The 19,611-nt window shown below is 40.3% G+C and overlaps 1 protein-coding gene across 9 annotated transcripts in view; it reads right to left on the bottom strand.

Annotated features, from left to right (window-relative positions):
• Positions 1-19,611, bottom strand: part of NIN (ninein) — a 103,144-nt gene that overhangs the window by 50,367 nt on the left and 33,166 nt on the right. For all 9 annotated transcript variants that reach the window (XM_037832745.1, XM_037832741.1, XM_037832744.1 and 6 more), the window contains 2 exons: positions 18,544-18,713; positions 687-726 (listed from right to left, as the gene is read on the bottom strand). In XM_037832745.1, coding sequence (XP_037688673.1) covers positions 687-726; positions 18,544-18,713 — 210 coding nt within the window. The remainder of the gene's footprint in view (positions 1-686; positions 727-18,543; positions 18,714-19,611) is intronic.

The raw sequence follows: 19,611 nt of genomic DNA, 5'->3' as shown, positions 1-19,611 counted from the left end.
TCTTCCCAGTGAAAAGTGAGAAGGGAACAATTTCATGATAAAAATCTAAAGATTAGCCTGCTCCCAAATCTTTATACACACAAATATTCTGACCTACAGAAACCAAACAACTCACCTTGAAAGAATAAATTGTTGCAAGCTGCAAGCTCTTATCAGTATATTAAGGACAAGTTCTGTTTAAAGACTTAAGGATCAAGATGCTTATTTAAACATTAAAACTGCTTATTTATCCTCTATTTGAAGTTCCTAATTCCACTGTGAACTGGGGGGAGCCTCTGTCAGCTGAACCACATTGCCACCTGGTGGCCATGTGTTCCAATGCTGCTTTAATACATCTAAAACTTGTCAAGGGAAAGTAAGACGTGTTTTAATAGGTCCCTATCTAGTTTAGGACTGTTCACAAATTAATCTGAAACTCGGTATAAGAGAGTAATGCACCCGTAAGTGGAATTCTACATCTTAGTTGCCATCTCATGCACAATGTTAAATGCTAGGATTTTAAAAGTAGGAGTTATCGACTGAGAATGATTTTTGGTTGCTGTTTTTAATGTTAATTCCCAGCTGTCCCCCAGCGTGCAAGGCCATTAGGAGGATGGCTAAGAGATGCAGAAGGTCAGGTGTGTGAGTGCCCTGTGAACGTTATCCCTTTCATCCCCGGTGGGCCCCTACACACACTCAGCTCTTACCTTCCGCTTCATACTCCTCACTGCGTTGAGTCTTCCAGTGCTAAAGAAGGCAAGAGAAAAAGATTAGTATGCTTAAGAACTTACTCAGGAAGAACTCCCCTAGCTTCCTCAAGCCCAGGTCACTCTGGCTGGGAAATCATTCATCAGGGTGAGTCACATGATCTCCCAGACACGCTGGGGCTTTCAGGCGGAGGGTTCTACTCAGCCAACCAGCCAATCAAGAGGAGACTCCTGAGATCCCCAGGGAGCCTTCTGCAGTATCTCACCAAGGACTCGCCCCTCACATTTGCAAGGTCACCTATTCAACAGCAAAGCCTAACGCAGCAAATAAAACCAAGCCAAGGCAGGGGAAAAAAAAAACAAACAAGCCAAAGCGAAAACCACAAGGGTTTGTACACGTGCATTTGTGAATGTGTTCTTTAATAAATGTTTATTGAGTGCTCACTTTTGTGCTAGGTATAGTACCAGAACTTGGGAATACAACTATGAGCAGGACAAACTAGGTTCCTGCCCTTAGGAGGTTTATATGCTAATGAAGACATTCAGTCAAGACAACAGGAAGTATTATCTTCGCCTGTATTAAGTGTTATGATGGGGAAGTCCCTGCTTAAAGCATACCTAAAAGACTTCGGATTTCAGGGTAGGTTTCCTGGAAGAAACAATGTCTAAACTGAGACCTGAAGGATAAGCTGGAGGCAGCCGGGTGAAAAGAAGGGAGCGGCTATTATTGAAGCAAGGAGGAAGAATGAGCTTAGTGTTTTGGGGGAGAGTGAGGAGACAGAAATGCATTCCAAAACAGGTAGGCTAGGAAGTTTAAGATAAATAACATATACATTACCAATAACTTAAATTAAAGTAGTGACATTTATCTGAATGGGACCCTTTTGCCTACTTATCACACTACTGTACAACGGCGTCTTTTCCAAGGTCACAGAATACAGTGACAGTTTGCGTAGTGCACAGGGCACCCAGCCAAAGGCACAAGCCAGGACCAGAATCCAGCCCTTGCTCCACTTGCCAAGCCAGAAACCCATGGTTATGGGTCTGCTTTCAACCAGGCAGAAGGGCATCTTTCTCCTAATTCACACAAAGACAACAAGTAGGTCATCAGAGCCTTGGCCTCTCCAGTGAGCTGCCTAATCACTCCTTTGGGGCAGTTCTACAATCAGGGCAGAAACCCTGCTGGAAACGGTGAATCTCCCTTCTCTGCTCTCTTAGCAAAGATCCAACTTTATGAATGACAGATACCTTTGATAACAAATAACCCACCCATTCTCTGGAATGACTAACTAGAGGGAAGAGGTCATGGATATGAGAGGATCCTGTACAGGAATAGCGCATTTCCTAGAACTTGAATTCCTCGTAGCAGACAGTGTGTCACTTGAAATTCTTAAATAGATTAAACATTGTCTTTTAGTACCTTGTTCAACTTGACATGAGTTGAAGTTCTTTCAAGCAATCTAAACACCTCTGCTCTGTTCTTCTCCACACTCACTTGCGTATGTTCTCTCCCCTTAAAATGAGGGACAATCGTCTACCATGATTTCACATTTCTACATTTTAATTAGAAAGATACTTAAGATGGCACCCATTCAGAGTTCACCAAATTTTGCCACACTAAACTGAAACCCCCAAATGGCAATGCTGAGATGAAAAATTTACTTGCCACACAAGACACCAAAAGGTGATAACTCAAAATATGCAAGTTCAATACAACCATTCAAATTACAACTGAAAGGCATTAGTATACACGGTGTCCATGGAAAACAGATTAGGGCACAATGTGATTTCTAATTGCTTATGTGTTTGTGATTTTATCAGCTTACTCAGCTCACACATCTCTATAAAGGCACATCTCTAAATTGGTGGATTGATGGGGAGTGGTGGGGATGGGGAGGGAGTGGTGGAGTAAATAATGCTCCGTGGATTCTCTCACATTGTTGTTTCTGAGATCAATTCAACTGTTTTATTTTAAAAAATTTTAAATCAGTAAGACCTCCCTGTCCCTCCACATTTATTTACTCATCCAACAGAGCAAAGATTTAAATGATCATACCATTTTGGCATCCAGAATTGTGAAAATTCATTATTCAGCATTTAAGTTGATGACATACTAAAATTAAACCCATTAAATCAATTTAAAACAAATAAAATAGCTTTGTTACGATCCAAAAATCATTCATCAAAATAAAACCTACCGGGAACTAGCAGTAGAGAGCAATTAAGGAAGGGGGAACAATAATCCAGGAAGAACAGATAAGCTATTTAACGTTCTGGGGATGCCCAGAAATGACTATGGTCTGTTAATTTCTGATGGTTGTAGTAGGAACAAGTTCACTGAAATGTTGCTATATTATGTAACTTTCTTGGGGTAAAGTAGGAACATGTTGGAAGTTAAGCAGTTATCTTAGGTTAGTTGTCTTTTTCTTACTCCCTTGCTATGGTCTCTTTGAAATGCTCTTTTATTGTATGTTTGTTTTCTTTTTAACTTTTTTTTTTCATACAGGTGATTTGAAAAAAGAAGGGAAAGTTAAATTAAAAAAAAAAAAAAAAAAAAAAAAACAAAAAAGACAAACAAGGTAAAAAAAAAAAAAAAAAAAGATGTAGTGCCCCCTTGAGGAGCCTGTGGAGAATGCAGGGGTATTCGCCTACCCCACCTCCATGGTTGCTAACATGACCACAGACATAGGGGACTGGTGGTTTGATGGGTTGAGCCCTCTACCATAAGTTTTACCCTTGGGAAGACGGTTGCTGCAAAGGAGAGGCTAGGCCTCCCTGTATTTGTGCCTAAGAGTCTCCTCCTGAATGCCTCTTTGTTGCTCAGATGTGGCCCTCTCTCTCTGGCTAAGCCAACTTGAAAGGTGAAATCACTGCCCTCCCCCCTACGTGGGATCAGACACCCAGGGAAGTGAATCTCCCTGGCAACGTGGAATATGACTCCCAGGGAGGAATGTAGACCTGGCACCGTGGGACGGAGAACATGTTCTTGACCAAAAGGGGGATGTGAAAGGAAATGAAATAAGCTTCAGTGGCAGAGAGATTCCAAAAGGAGCCGAGAGGTCACTCTGGAGGGCACTCTTATGCACACTTTAGACAACCCTTTTTAGGTTCTAAAGAATTGGGGTAGCTGGTGGTGGATACCTGAAACTATCAAACTACAACCCAGAACCCATGAATCTCGAAGACAGTTGTATAAAAATGTAGCTTATGAGGGGTGACAATGGGATTGGGAAAGCCATAAGGACCAAACACCACTTTGTCTAGTTTATGGATGGATGTGTAGAAAAGTAGGGGAGGGAAACAGACAGACAAAGGTACCCAGTGTTCTTTTTTACTTCAATTGCTCTTTTTCACTCTAATTATTATTCTTGTTATTTTTGTGTGTGTGCTAATGAAGGTGTCAGGGATTGATTTAGGTGATGAATGTACAACTATGTAATGGTACTGTAAACAATCGAAAGTACAATTTGTTTTGTATGACTGCGTGGTATGTGAATATATCTCAATAAAATGATGATTTAAAAAAAAAAAAAAAAAATAAAAAAAAAATAAAACCTACCAAATTAGAAGCAGGGGACAATTTCTAACAGCACAAACTAATGGGAGAAATAGCAGGAGAACATGTATCACAGGACCCAAACACTAAAGAGAGCACCAGCTGCTGCATTTGTTGTAAAAAATGCACTACACACATGTAATTTCAGAAAACCCTCGGTTAACAACTCATAAAGCAGCAAAGTATGTATCAGGCTGCATAAAAGTTCATTTCTTATATTTGCTTACTCAGTTCTCAATTCATTTTAAATAGTGAGCAATTAATTTAAAGAAGGAAGACACTCCATAAGACTGTTTCCATTGTCTTGTTGAGTCTTATGGGACGGTGCATTTTCCTGATTATACTCACAGGACAGTATTTCTCTGCTATCCTTTTTCCCCGAATTCTCACCCCTAACTGATAGAGATTGAGCGTGGAGGTTATAGCACAGACTTGGGAGCCAGACTACCTGGCTATAAATTCTGGCTTACTTACTAGGTTGGGCCTGAGCAAGTTCCTTAACCTCTTTTGCTTTACTTTCTCCATCTATAAAATGGGAATAGAGTAGTACGAATTTCATAAAGTTGCAATAAATTGCTTAGACTTGGGCCTGGCACATAATAAGCACTATAAAAATTTATTTTTATTGGACATGTATTATATAACACATATTCATTTCCTATTTAAAGAATTTTTTTCATTACCATGTTAAAACTTAAAGCATAAATCTGGTTAGACCTGGGGAGGTATCACTCATTCATATAAATGTGTAAGAAAGATCCCAAGTCTCCAGCACATTGCAAAGAACACAAACAATCTTTATATATGAAGCAATATAAACAAATATGGGGGAAGGTTCATCTCTATAGCAATAAACGAAGTATAAATTAGAACCAAGGAATCATTTTCTTCCCATTAAATTGGCAAATTAGCAAAATACTTAGAATACCACTCCTCCTACCATTAGATTATGATTTAAAATAGAACTGTTCATGTGTTACTAGTATTGATGCGAATTAATATGACCCTTTTAGTAAAGAAAATGGCCTTATGTATAAAAGCCATAAAAATGTTCATAGTCTACTCAATAACTTGATTTCCAAAGGCAATAAAATCAAAGAAAGAAAACAAGCTATAGGCATAAATATAGGGATTGTAGCACTTTTGTAATAAAATACTGAAAACAATTTAAATGTTCAACAATAGGGCATAAAGTATAATGGTACATTATAATGTAGTCATTAAAAGTGTAATTATTATAAACTATGAAGGAACACGGAAAAACATCTTATGAAATGTTAAATGAAAGACCATAACATAAATGCTATCTACACTATGAATTCTGCTGGCCCCAATGGCAAACATATTTATACAATTAGACAAAGACTGGAAGGAAGTAGAGATTACAAAAGGATACATTTTGATCCAGGGCTTTGAAAAACAGTTTTATTTCTTTTACTGTTGTAAATGTTGCTTGTGTAATATAAACAGGTACAACTTGCAATATTTCTTTTGCACATCGGCCCTCAGATTTTCAATAATTTAATTTTATGTGACCCAGGGGAGGGAAGGGAGGTTGTTCTCTCCCATTCTAATGTCCTCCTGCACTGGGGCATGGATGGAGAAAGCTTGGTGGAAAGCCCAGGTGCTGCTGGGGCAGGTGAATCCTGCTGATGCCAAGGCCTCCAAAGCTTAGCGGAGCCTGGAATGACCAGGGACACTGGTCTGAGACCTGCCTTGGAGACTAAGACCATCCCTAAGAGTCAATCTCGAGACAGCCCAACCCAGAAGCATCAGGTATGGTGCAGCCTTCTAAACCCCAGGCAGCGCACACAGCTTAAGTGAGTTCACACAAGTGGGGGTGGTGGGGTAAGAGGTAACTTAACCATGTCAAAAAATCTCCAGAGGTAACAATTTCCCAAGCATTTCTCTAGTGACAGTTTGTAAGAAGCAGAGACCCAGCTGGGACCAGCCCTCCTAAACCAATAAGCAAGCTCACACTAATGATGACACTTTCATTCCAAGACCATCTCAATTTGAGATTGAGTTTACCACCCAGATAGGGGCTATGCTTCTCCCCAGTCTCCTCCAAGGATCTGTTCTTTAATAATAGGGAGCCAAGCACATGGCAGCTGAACATAGGTTTTTAAATCGAAACGGGAAAGGGAGGGGGCGGGGGACAGGATATTCAGTTTATTCACAGCTCATTTATTTTCATTCTGACTGCCTGGAGCAGTAGTTCCAATTAAAAAGCAAGGGAAGGGAAGGAGAGGCAGGTTAGGAGATTGAGGGGATTAGATCATTTGGCTCTGGTTCTGTGAAACCAATAAAAGGAGGCATCATTCTGGAACAGGGTCATTTAATTGCTGCTGGATTGCCCAGCTCAGTGAAAGCCTGGCAGGTGGCCTCTAGACACAGATCAACCACCAGGAGCCCTGGAAGAGAGATAATCAGGAAAATCTTTGGAAAAGCGAGGAAGGAAGGAGGAACAATTGCTGGAGGGTTCTTGATAATTAAATAATGAGAAAGAATTTTTCATTTCTTCCCTTGAAATCTTATGTAGCCTTTCACTGCAGGAAGAATAGATAATAAACTAAAACCCCAGTTCATTCTATGGGACTTCAGCAACTCCAGACTCTGGAGGCAAAATCGTAGGGTGGTAAAAAACACAAGGGTTTTGCAGAGTGGCTGCCACTTTATGTTACCCTTGATACCTTACTTCATCTGCAAAGTGGAGATGATATGCCTACTCATCTAATGGGGCATGTGCTTGGCTCTTAGGAAATGTAAGAAATTATTATTTCAGCCAGAACCACAGTGTGGGCTAAGGGTTTGGATTTCTGGAGCTGACTTCCTGAATTCAATTTCAGCTCCACCACTTACTGTTTGTGTGGCTTTGGGCAAATCACCTAATCTCTTTGTGCTCAGTTTCCTCATGGGTACCTGAATAGTACTAGTAGTAGTAGTAGTAATAATAATAATAATTGTACCTACCTCCCAGGGTGTGTATAATATATTTGTAAAGCACTTGAAACAGGGCTAGCCACAAACTAAGCACTAAATGTTTGTGAAATAAATAACAGTTACAATTAATCCAGAAAACAGTCCAGTGCCAGTTGTAAGAACAAACCTGGAAGAGACTCCTATAAACTACAGCTTTGAGCATGATGGCTGTGATGAAGGAATCAACTTCTGATTCAAGTTAGGAGCAGGGTAAGTGTCCCTGGGCAGCCACAGCTGGCAGGGGCTCCCCCAGGCTTCCTCATTATCATACCCAGAGCGTTGGCCAACAGCCCGGTTAAGGGCAGACAGAGGGGAGGGGGTCAGAGGTAGCCTGGCACCAAAATGGCTGCTATAGAAGGCAGCCCCCACCCTCTCAGGCAGACAAAGGGGGGCCCGGGCATCCCAACGTCAGGCTGGCCGTTGTGGCGGGTGCTCGGTGCCCAGGTTGTCCTACAGCTGGAGGGTGTCCCGCACGCGCCGGCCCCGCGCAGGCTGCACTGCTTTCAGGAATGCATTCTTTGAGGGGACATCTGCTTCGCTGGACTACAGAGCAGATGGCCGGAGCCCCTCGGATCCGGGCTTGCAGCCTGGAGGCTGGGCCAGCATATGCAGCCCATGGGCCTGGCGGGGCCCCTACCCACAATAAGTGCAGCCTCCACCCCCACCAGCCATCTGCTCCAGCGCAGACCTTTGTGCCCCACAGAAAGTACAGCTAATTAAAACGATTATGGGGGCACACCCAGGGCTATTCTTTCCCAGCAGAGGTTGCTGAGCTGATTTCCGTGGCCTTGGAGCATGAAGCAGATTTTCTTTTTTTGAAAGGGGGAAAGCCTTGGTGAGGCCGGAGAGAAGACGAAGGAAATATACTGGAATAATAAAGCTCCACCAAACAAACTGAGCTATACTGTCCATTTTAAAAAAGCAGTACACTTTGCTAAGCAAGGAAGTCTCCAAAGAAAAACAGAAATCAGTTTAAGGAAAACACTCAGATCAAAACTTCAGTATTTTTATAAACACTGTATCCATGGTATATTTCACTAACAGTCCTAAATATTATGAAGCCCATGCTCTGAGCTGGGTACAGGAAGGTATGTGTGCCCAGCAGGGCTGGCTATTGCTTCTGCAGGGGACAAACTTCCGTGGACTGCAGTTCATTTCCCAGATATTCCGCCCTCCAGGCAAACCAGGCAATGGACACCTGATCCCAGAGCACTTCATTCCGAATCCAGTGACAAGCTGCTCAGTTACTTCACTGTCACTAGAATGCAAATCCATTTCTTTATCTTTAAAAGCAATTAAAAGCTACAAGTGTTGGGGAGGATAGCAATTAATGTATGGTTTTTAAATGCACACACATTTAGATGAGTCCTGCTACTCTGCTAAAAAGCCTTTAGTACTGTTAGTGTGAGGAAATGTTCAATTTAAAGGAGTTTGAGCTTTAAGCCTCTTCTACCAAAGGTTGGGAACTGGCTTTGGGTCACTGGATTTTAAAGTCCTTAAAGGAAAGGGATTTTCCTCATGTTATCTTGTTCATCAGTTTCTCAACAAATATCTGTTGATTAACCTAGTATATTACTGCTTTTCTACCTGGAAAATATTTAATGGTATAATTGGAAAATGTTACTACTATCATTACAATTAACTCAATTTTTGATTACTTGTCTGTTTTATTTTCTAGTTGACTTTCTGACTACATCAGGAATTGCTGACCTAGAGGCTGGACTCTGAGGAAATCTGCCCCTGGATCAAGTCAGGAAGATTTATCAGGATACCAAAGCCTCAAAGTATGAAATCATCTGTGTTATAATGAGACATCTTATTAATTTTGAAGGGGCTTCTTTATATCACTTGAAAGTGATCTACAATTGCATCTTGACTGAGTGTTGCATTTCTGGGAATAGTCAGATAACCTTATAAAATTTAAGAAATATAAAGGGAAACAGTGGAATTCCATTAAAAAAAAAAATCTGTCCTGCTGATGTCTTATCTATTGAGGGAAATAAATGGCATTGCTAATGAAATTGCTTTCTTTTTCAAAATCAAAGACTGGAACAAAAAGTGTAATGGGGCAGTAATAGGAAGAGAGGTACATTTCAATGACAAAAGATCTTAGCAGAACTTCTGTCAATTATTAAGAAGTTTGCTCTAGAATTAAATATTGACTCTATACAATGCAAATGAATAATTCACAAAGTTTAACTGCAAAGTTATACATATATGAAAATGAGCATAAGGGGAAGATAAGTCAGTTACACTTCTTGAAAAACTGATTTTGTAATAAAATCAATTTTGTTGTGGCTGTTTCATTTTTTTTAAATGATATGATGGGTATTTAATTCTTCAGAAAACTATATTTTTCTGGACTAATTACAACAATAAAGAATGTGTGCTTAAAGCATCATGTTTTGTAATAAGCCCAAAATTGTCAGTTTGACTTTTGTGTTTTAAGTGTTCTTATTACTAATGTTGGAAAGACTCCACAGGCTGCCTGTTTTTTTGTTGTTGTTGTTTTTTCCTTTCTTTTTCTGTATTTCCCAAATAACAATAAACTAACCCCTTGGTACTGTATATAGTATACTGCAATAGTTTCACAAAGTTAGTTCAAAGTCATTTTTGCCCTGAGGATTTCAAAGCTTGAAGAATGGATTTTTAGCATAAAATACTAAAAATTTAACCAAAATATCATTTGAGTTGAAGTTTAATAACAATACCACTATATATACTATCAACAACTGCACTATATAATCAATCCTATGAGGTTTTTGCTTGCTTTTCATATCACCGTGATTAAGGACAAAAATAATGTTGATGTACACATACCATATACTGTTCTACAATCTACACATTGGTGCATATACATACATACAACTATAAATATCTACAAATACATCACTGGCAGGTGACAGAAAGCATTTTCTTTGACATCTGACATGCTATCTGTATGAATAGTGTCCAAAAGCCTGCAACACTACACATACTCACATAAATTACAAAGAATGAGCCAAAGAGATTTAAGGAGCCCTATTGTCTATACAATCACTTAACTTGCAATATCTTCTTGCTGTTGCATTCAAGTCAACAAACTGTCATGCATATTCAAGTATTTACTGACATTCTCTCTGCATGCAATGGGCCAACTGTTGTCCTGGGCAGAAGGCTGCCCACTTGGGTTCTGGATACTGTAGGTACAAAAGGAGACTGACTTTGGACTTCAGTCCTCTTTTTAAGAGTGAGAGCCTGAAAAGGAACCTGAGAGAAGCAGTAATAGAGCACCTCTCTCTCACTTGTTCAGATTATCTAGTGATGAATTATTGGTTTCTAAAGTCCTCTGGATGACTCAATGGTGCAAGATATCAAAAGATGGGTGGAGAGACATCTGCTGACCCTGGGCAGATAAGTAGTCTGGTCTGGGAGAAGGGACAGCCAGAAAGTTTTGGAGCAAGGTAGGCCCAGAGCCTCATCTACCTACAAAGATGACTGATCTTTTTCTGTAAGAATGCTCTGTAAGAAAAGCAGATACTATTAAGCCCAAAGTAGCACTATTATTCATAAACTAAACTGTACCTTTTACCAGTCGTCAAACACTTTGGTTGTTTTAAGTGCTAGTTTACAACTGAAAAAATTTCTCTCATTTGAGAAATGAAGGGGATAACTCAGTGCTGAAGTTAAGGAAGGGAGCTACCAACCTGGCTTAACTGATGACTACAAGGGAAAATGCCAAAGGATTTCAAATTCTATCAGCAACCATCTATACCCAAGAAGGTCTTGACAGTAAGACAATGGAGAAATTTCCTTAAGATCAATTTTCTTCCATTTGTCTATGATGAGGGAAAAGGGCAGAGAAGAGATATAGCTCAATGGCCAAAAGAGCCCTCTGCCCTATCCAAGAACATCTTCCCTGGATATTTATATGATAGAGCATTAGGCAAGGGATAGCAGAAAACTATCTGTAATTTTGTGCTTAGATAGCCAAGAGCCTCCTTCCCCTACCTCAGAAGTTCTGTGGTTTGACCACAGGGTAGAAAACAAATTTAAGACACGAATCTAATTTGGCCATGGAAAGCCAGCCAGATTTTCCTTTTCCAGAATGAATTCCCTCATGTCACGTCTGTCTAGGAAACAGTCCTTGTCTTCTGGATTAGGGTAACAGTCTCAGAAACACAGTAAGTCTCATAAATGGCATAGTCACTTCCTATCCTCTCTACCTACGAGTAAAAGAAAAGATTACAGATAATCTAGGAACTACATTTCTAGCAGAGGATTCTTCCACATGTTGTTTTTACTGAGATTAATCAAAATGGACAGAAGTATTTCTTGGTTTAATTAGACACTGCTAAGAGCTAACAAAATAATTTTTCAAAATTTTTGTTTAGTTTTTAAACAATCACCACCACTCATCCCATGTCCATAGTCCCAACACAAAGACTTGGTTTGTTTTTCTATTCTTGGGCTACAATAGCAATAGGCTTTAACTTTTCTCTCATGTTCTCAAACTGCAACGTGAAAGCCAACGGTTTTGGCTTACACTACAATTGTTTACAGTTGAAGAAATAATTGTTTAGCGTCCCTGGCTCTTGATAAGAATCTTATTAAACCTGATTTATTCCCTGCAGAGGAAAACAGTTAACAAGGTGTCCCCTGTTTTCAACGAGGGCAGAAAGCAAAGTGGCATTGCCCCAATTGTATTAATTGTATAACCTTTCCTACCAGGTCTGAGAATAGAGGAGAGAATTGAGAATTAGGGATTTTGTTTTGTTTTGTTTTGTTTTTGTTTTTGTTTTTTTTTCCTCTCCAAAAGAAACATGAGCATAAAACTCAAGGACAGTGTGAACACAGCTGGGGGAGATGCATGGGGTGTTGGGCTTCCCCACCTCAATGGTTGCTGATGTGCTCACAGACATTGGGGACTGGTGGTTTGATGGGCTGAGCCCTCAATCACGGGACTTGCCCTTGGGAAGATAGTTACTGCAAAGGAGAGGCTAGGCCTGCTTATAATTGTGCCTAAGTGTCTCCTCCTGAATGCCTCTTTGTTGCTCAGATGTGGCCCTCTCTCTCTAGCTAAGCCAACTTGGCAGATGAAATCACTGCCCTCTCCCTACATGGGATCTGACACCCAGGGGTGTAAATACCCCTGGCAATGCGGAATATGACTCCTGGGGAGGAATCTGGACCTGGCATCGTGGGATGGAGAACATCTTCTTGACCAAAAGAGGGATGTGAAAGGAAATGAAATAAGCTTCGGTGGCAGAGAGATTCCAAAAGGAGCCCAGAGGTCACTCTGGTGAGCACTCTTACACATACTACACTTTTTTTTTTTTTTTAAATCTTCATTTTATTGAGACATAGTCACATACCAAGCAGTCATACAAAACAAATTGTACATTCGATTGTTCACAATACCATTACATAGTTGTACATTCATCACCTAAATCAATCCTTAACACCTTCATAAGCACACACACAAAAATAACAAGAATAATAACTAAAATAAAAAAGAGCAATTGAATTAAAAAGAACACTGGGTACCTTTGCCTGTTTGTTTGTTTGTTCGTTTGTTTCCTTCCCCTATTTTTCTGCTCATCCATCCATAAACTAGACAAAGGGGAGTGTGGTCTTTATGGCTTTCCCAATCCCATTGTCACCCCTCATAAGCTGCAGTTTTATACAATTGTCTTCGAAATTCATGGGTTCTGGGTTGTAGTTTGATAGTTTCAGGTATCTACCACCAGCTACCCCAATTCTTTAGAACCTAAAAAGGGTTGTCTATATTGTGCGTAAGAGTGCCCACCAGAGTGACCTCTCGGCTCCTTTTGGACTTTCTCTGCCACTGAAGCTTATTTCATTTCCTTTCACATCCCCCTTTTGGTCAAGAAGATATTCTCTATCCCACGATACTGGGTCTGCATTCCTCCCCGGGAGTCACATTCCACGTTGCCAGAGCATACTACACTTTTTAGGTTCTAATGAATTGGAACAGCTAGTAGTAAATACCTGAAACTATCAAACTACAGCCCAGAACCCTTGAATCTTGGACAACTGTATAAAAATGTAGCTTATGAGGGGTGACAATGTGATTGGGAAAGCCATGTGGATCACACTCCCCTTTGTCCAGTGTATGGATGGATGAGCAGAAAAACGGGGGCAAAAAAAAAAAAAACAAAAAAAAAAAACCCAGTGATCTTTTTTACTTTAATTGTTCTTTTTCACTTTAATTTTTATTCTTATTACTTTTGTGTGTGTGGTAATGAAAACGTTCAAAAATTAATTTTGGTGATGGACGCACAACCATATGGTGGTACTGTGAACAACTGATTGTATGCTTCGTATGACTGTATGGTATGTGAATATATCTCAATAAAATTGAATTATTTAAAACAAAAAACAAGAAACTCAAGGTCAGTTCAGCAGCCATTACATAAAAAAGGGGGAAAATCACTTCTCCAAACCTAAAAACACACTTCTGTTTATTCACTAAGCAAAGTAACGACAACCAAAACTTACTCACTGATCAAACCTTAGGTTGAATCCAGAATGTGCTGTTTGTTAGTCTGGATTAATTCAGGATGGAAAGTCCAACTGAACTGCCTCGAGTGAAAACGATCCCATGAAAAAAGAAAAAGCACCACTTTTCTTTTAATACCACCCTAGGTGAAAGGTCAGACTCCCCAGGGATCCATTTGCCAGATAAACACACTATACTGGAAAGGCGAATGCCCATTTCAGTTTGACAGTGGAACCTACCTGTCACTTGTGAATGAGCACATTCCACTTCAGGGTTTCCAAATCAAATTCTGAAATACACATCTTAGCACTCAAAATTTAGAAGGAATACAGTGGACTCTCCCTACAGAATGGCTTTATTGCCTTGTAAACTAAAGTTGGGGGGGTGGGATGTGTGCAATAGCCAGGTTAGATCTTTTCTGTTTCTGGGGAAATTAAATTCCTTGAGAAAAGCACCAGGAGTGAGGGTACGATGAGACTATTAAAATGTTTACAATGTAATGAAAATGTTAAAAAATTTATTGTGGTGATGAATGCACAACTATATGATAGTTATGTGAAAAACTGATTGTACACTGTGGATGACTGCATGGTATGTGTATATATCTCAATAAAACTGAATTTTAAAAAAATGTTAACAATTTATGTTAGGGCTTTAATATATATGAACTGAAACAAAAGTTGAACATGATCCAAACCTACCTCGTAATAAGTTTTATTCTCATACATTTTACTCCAAGGGACAAGGCCAAGGTGGGGAGCATTTGTTACCCCACAGTAACAACGTGGGCTCTCACCCATGGTGGCACATCACAGTGGTGTCCCATGTTTGTTCACGAGATGGGCTCCACTCGCTTGTGACAACTGAAGCCTAAAGCTTCATGTGGGATTTACATTAAAAATAAATTTAGTTGCTTTAAAGCGAGCTCTATAATAACATCCCTTTCACTCACCTGCCTGCATTTGGATGTTTTGCTGAGTGGGAGGGAAAGGGTGCAGTTTCAGGTAAGCTGCAGTAAATTCAGACTGCTAAGAATTATCTGTAATTTTGGTTATGCTTATGGGAGGGAGCCTCCCAAATAAGGATGTAGAAAAAACAATGTGAACCACTAATCCAGGAACCTAGGAATGCATTCTTGTCAACCTGCAGCTTCCTTCCCTACTATGTGGGCTTTCCTAGAGAAAGTGGGGAGGACTTATTATTTTACCTCTTCAGATGACTGTTTGCTTACTTATGCCTACAGGGTAAGTTCGTAGAAGGTAATGAGTCACCCCGGGGAGAGCTTTTAACGCTGCTTGTGACAGTATTCCATTCCACCCAAGTCCTCAAATAAAATGACTATTTAATTCATCCTAGAGACATAATTAGTCTCCAGTCTGGGTAGCAAGAACTGAACTTCTCCTTATCTGTATGACTTTCAAAAACAAGCTCAGATACTTTTATTGCCTTGATCAAAAAAACCTCTTTAGGTTTTTTCACTTTAGGAAAACAGTCACATCTATGAGCAGAAGAAACTGCAGTCCAGAGCAACTAGGAATCCTACCTCCCCCTAAGCCAAGATCTAGGAATCTAAGGGAAACCCACAATTGAAACTAAGATCTGTCTCCAGCTCCCCATCTGACTACTCCTTATGAAATATCCACATGAGGGAGACCCAGCCCCACTCTCTCCTTCAATCTTGCCTGGTGGCACTGTGTTGAAGCACGAGCCACCAACAAACAACACGCTCAGAGAATACATTCTTAACACCCAAGGGCAGGAGACAAATGGGACTCCAGCAACCAAAGCGGGGGGAAAGAAACCAACAGTACAATAAAGAACTCCTGACCGATTCTGAACTCCTTATAAATTAAGAATAAATAAACTTCACAGGTCATTGAGCATTTTCTCTTCCCCACACTGCACAGCTGGGGGCTCAAGTCACTCCTCTCCTCCAGGACAGGGAAGACTGCCTGGCACCCTGAGGAGGCCTGGAGGGCTCCAGTAAAGGGACTGGGGTTTCTAAATGAGTCCATGCTGCCCGGCACGGGAACTGCCATTTGCCAACTGAGCAGTCCTCAATTGCTGAGGCTACACTGGAAACTGACAAGGGAACAGGAATGCTATCTTGACACAAGGGTACGCAACAAGACCAAAACACTGATAAAATTATACCCCAGACTACCCATCCGTGAGAGCAGCAAGGAGGGCTGCCACCACGGTTCCTGCACAAAGGTGGGATTTGCCCTTTTTACTGCCAACAGGAATATCAAAACCATCACACACCAAGTTATTAATTATTTAAAGAGGTGAATCAACTGAAAAATTGACAGGCTTAATTCAACTTACGAAACACTTCATTTTTAGGCAAGAAAGCAGTTGGATGAGCTTTGGCTTGAGCCCACCTTCAGATATATTATATATATATTTATATATAAACAGGGCATAAAGGAGTTATCTGGTACACTGTAAGCTTTCCAGGATTATATAACAGACTATCAAAGTAGGAGTCATCAGGGAGAATAGAAATGGAAAGAAATGTTCCTCTCTAGGACTTGATTTGGAGCTCAACTGACAGTGGGTGGTTGAACACTAAAGCTTCTGTATAGAGTCAATAGGTCATATCTAGAGGTTTCTGGAGGAGTTAAGGAAAGCTATAGCACATCGAGGGTGAAATAATTATTTCAACATACCCTTGTCATGAGACACAAGAAGCAAGATTTTGCCCAGAGTCAGTTCTCAACCTCTTGTCTTAATTTATACCTGAAATCACAGTCACACTTCTCTAAACAGTGAATCTCACTGGGAGTCAGTAGATAAAAACAAGGATAAAAGAAATACATCGCCAGCAACAAAGCCAGCTTCGCCCAAGAACATTCTGGGTATGTGGTGACTAGAAACTATAGTATCAAAAAATAAGTAATTATTGCTTTAAAGGACACAGAGTTTCTGTTTTGGGTGATGTGAAAGTTTTGGAAATGGATAATAGTGATGGTAGCCCAACATTGTAAATATAATTAATGCCACTGAATTGTTCACTTAAAAAATAGTTAAATTGGAGAATTTTGCATTATATACTTGTTAAAATAAAAAATGTTAAAATAAATAAGCAATCATTTAATTTCTTAGCACCAAATATAATGCCCCGGGTATCAAAAATGGTTGGGGAAATGAGATATTAGACTTAAAGAGTATATTACAGATAACAAAAGCTTACCCCCTAAAGTATTGAGACACATTTTAATCACTTTTCATAGAGAAGTGTCTCAAATGCATTCCACACTACTCAGGGTTTTGAAACAGATTTTATGTAATAATATGATACCCTGTCCTGACAGCAAGACAAATATATTATAAACATTGAACTAACTGAAGTATGCGAATTGTTGTTTCCCTGAAATTTTAAATGTAAAATTTTTGTGTATGTGGGCACATGAGTTTTTCTGGGGAAAGGTCCCTATCTCAATTTTCAAAGGGACCTAAGAAAGGTAAGGGACCTCTTACTGAAGCTGCCCCAGACTGTCTGAATCCAAGTGTACGATGTTTTAGGCAGCCTTCTTCTTGCTTCTCATGGCCCTTTCTATTTTCAGCCATCACTTTCATGCACACTGCTCTCACACCACTTTTGTGGTTTCCAACTCTCCCCTCTCTTCTAGCTGCTATTCGTCCTCTCTTTTCACTCACATTTCTGCCACTGCTTCTTCACTTCTGGTGTGAGGTATATCTCATTTAAAAAAATGTTGTAAAGTTCTTCTGATAAGCAAACCAGCCATGTGTTCTCCTAATTTTCAGTACTTACCATTTCCACTTCTACTATCAATGCTTGGGCTCTTTGCAATTATCTCTGGGTTTGTGGCTGTTCTGGAAAGTTGAGGACGCTAGATGTCTGATTGCAGGGGCAGCACTGGGAGCAAGCTTCCCATAGCTATTAGTAAGCTGAACCTGGAAGTTACACAGCAATGACCACACACACACACACCCTGATTGACCTACAATCTTCAGACTATTATAAGAAAGTTGAGACACTTGGTCTTTTTTCCAGTATACATTGCTATCTGAAGTATTTGCAGCCCCCAGTCTGAGCTGGGATTTGCAAGAAATATTTAGAGCTTGCTCAGCATGGCACTTTCAATCATGTTCTATAAATGGGATGCTGGTAAATGAGCCATAAAGAAAGAAGAAAGAAAATATCACTGCCTTGTCTTTATTAGTAGATTATGGCAATGTGTGAAATGAGACAAATGGAAATGAGGGTGGCAGGCAAATCTCTGAATGCTGGAGAGAACCAGTAAGAAGCATGGTAACCCCTGAACACTGGCAATTGCCTGTTCTTGGTACCTTGAGGCAAGAATCAAACTTTAAAGTTGCTTTGTCCCACTACAAAAGACAAGGTGCAGGCTCTCAAAATGCCCTGAACACGCCTTCATTTTCGAACTCCCATGGCACTGTTTTATAGTTATGGGGAAGGGGGAAGGGGGGCGGTAGTTGGTTAACATTTTGCATAAGTAAAAATGATAGTACCATAGAGAAGAGATATATTCCCATGAAGAGCTAGAAGAAGACCCCAGATCGCATGAAAACTGAATTCAAAATGTACAAACATAAAGCATGTGCAGAGATATCAGATCTCCAAAAACTGAAAGAGAGGTAAGAAACATTCGAACAGTAGAAAGACCAGTCACATGTGTCCAATAGATAAATAATATTAGAGCAAGTGCTTGGAAACTGAGAAAAGCCCATCACATCCCATAAACCCGCTCAGTTCTCTTGTGTCTGCACCCAGTGAGGTGGGTACCTACGCCTGTGATGAAGATGAATGTGCCTGCCCAATTTCTTACCTCATTGCAGTCACTGGCTGTGGTGTGTGAAGGCCGTGCCTCTTCATCGTGAGGCTCGATCACTGTCACCTCTGCAAACTCCTCCACAGATTCTTGAAACTCAGGTAAGGACCTTCGGCCGTAACGCTTCCCACCTCTAACATATTTGGGCTGAGCTTCTGGTGAGCAGCCTGGGCAAGGAGACAAGAGTTGAGGCCACATTACATGACAATCTCAGCCCTTAACTGACACTCCCAGCTGTCAGACGCAGCCTCTTATACCTGCCCCAAAATAAACCACCACCATTTGCCAGCTGTGGTGGAAGTGGGTGTGTATAAGCCATCAGGTCAGATGCAGTGCAGCTTCTAATCTGAATGATTTATAGGATTCTGCATACAGATCTGCATATAACGGGAGAGATGCAAAGAGAGCAGGGAGTGATTTGACTCAAATAGTGCAGAATTAAGATCAGGAAAAAGCGAAGGGTCATATTTGTGCTTCTGTTTATTAAGCTGGCGTTTTGCAGAGAAAGTGGAAGAGAGCAAGAGAGAGGGGGAGCAAGAGAGAGTGAGAAGGGAAGAGAGGGCAAGAGATCACATAACAAAGAGACACCTTAGAGGAAGTCTTGGAAAATGATAAAACAAACACCACATCAGCACTATAAAGTCAGCATCCACACCAATTAGTCTGAAGCACCCGCCTCTCTTACCTGAATGACTCCTTTGTAAACCATCCCACTTTCTGATCTATTAGACAAGCAGGATGACAGAACAAAGAAACAGACACAGTGGATTCTAATCAATTAATGACAGCTAGTCCCTTATATGAAACCTGGCATCAAGATCTCATTAAAAAATTAAAAGCTGGAGAATAAAATAGTAAATGGGAAAATTGTATATTTTTTTTCTTTTTTACCTCTGTTCATGAGCTCCAGTGTTGTACAAAATAAAAAGTATACAGAAGGCAAGTCATCTCTTGACCTCAAAGCAGGACATCAGCATTTTGACATAACATGTCTTAGTTTAGTCTTCACCACTATGACCATCACCACGACCACCACCACAGCTGCTGACTACCTTTCTCTACAAT

Source organism: Choloepus didactylus, chromosome 4 (assembly GCF_015220235.1).
Source record: "Choloepus didactylus isolate mChoDid1 chromosome 4, mChoDid1.pri, whole genome shotgun sequence".
NCBI classification, from domain to species: Eukaryota; Metazoa; Chordata; class Mammalia; order Pilosa; family Megalonychidae; genus Choloepus; species Choloepus didactylus.
Note: the sequence above shows the minus strand (reverse complement) of the source record. Positions and strands in the feature narration are given on the sequence as shown.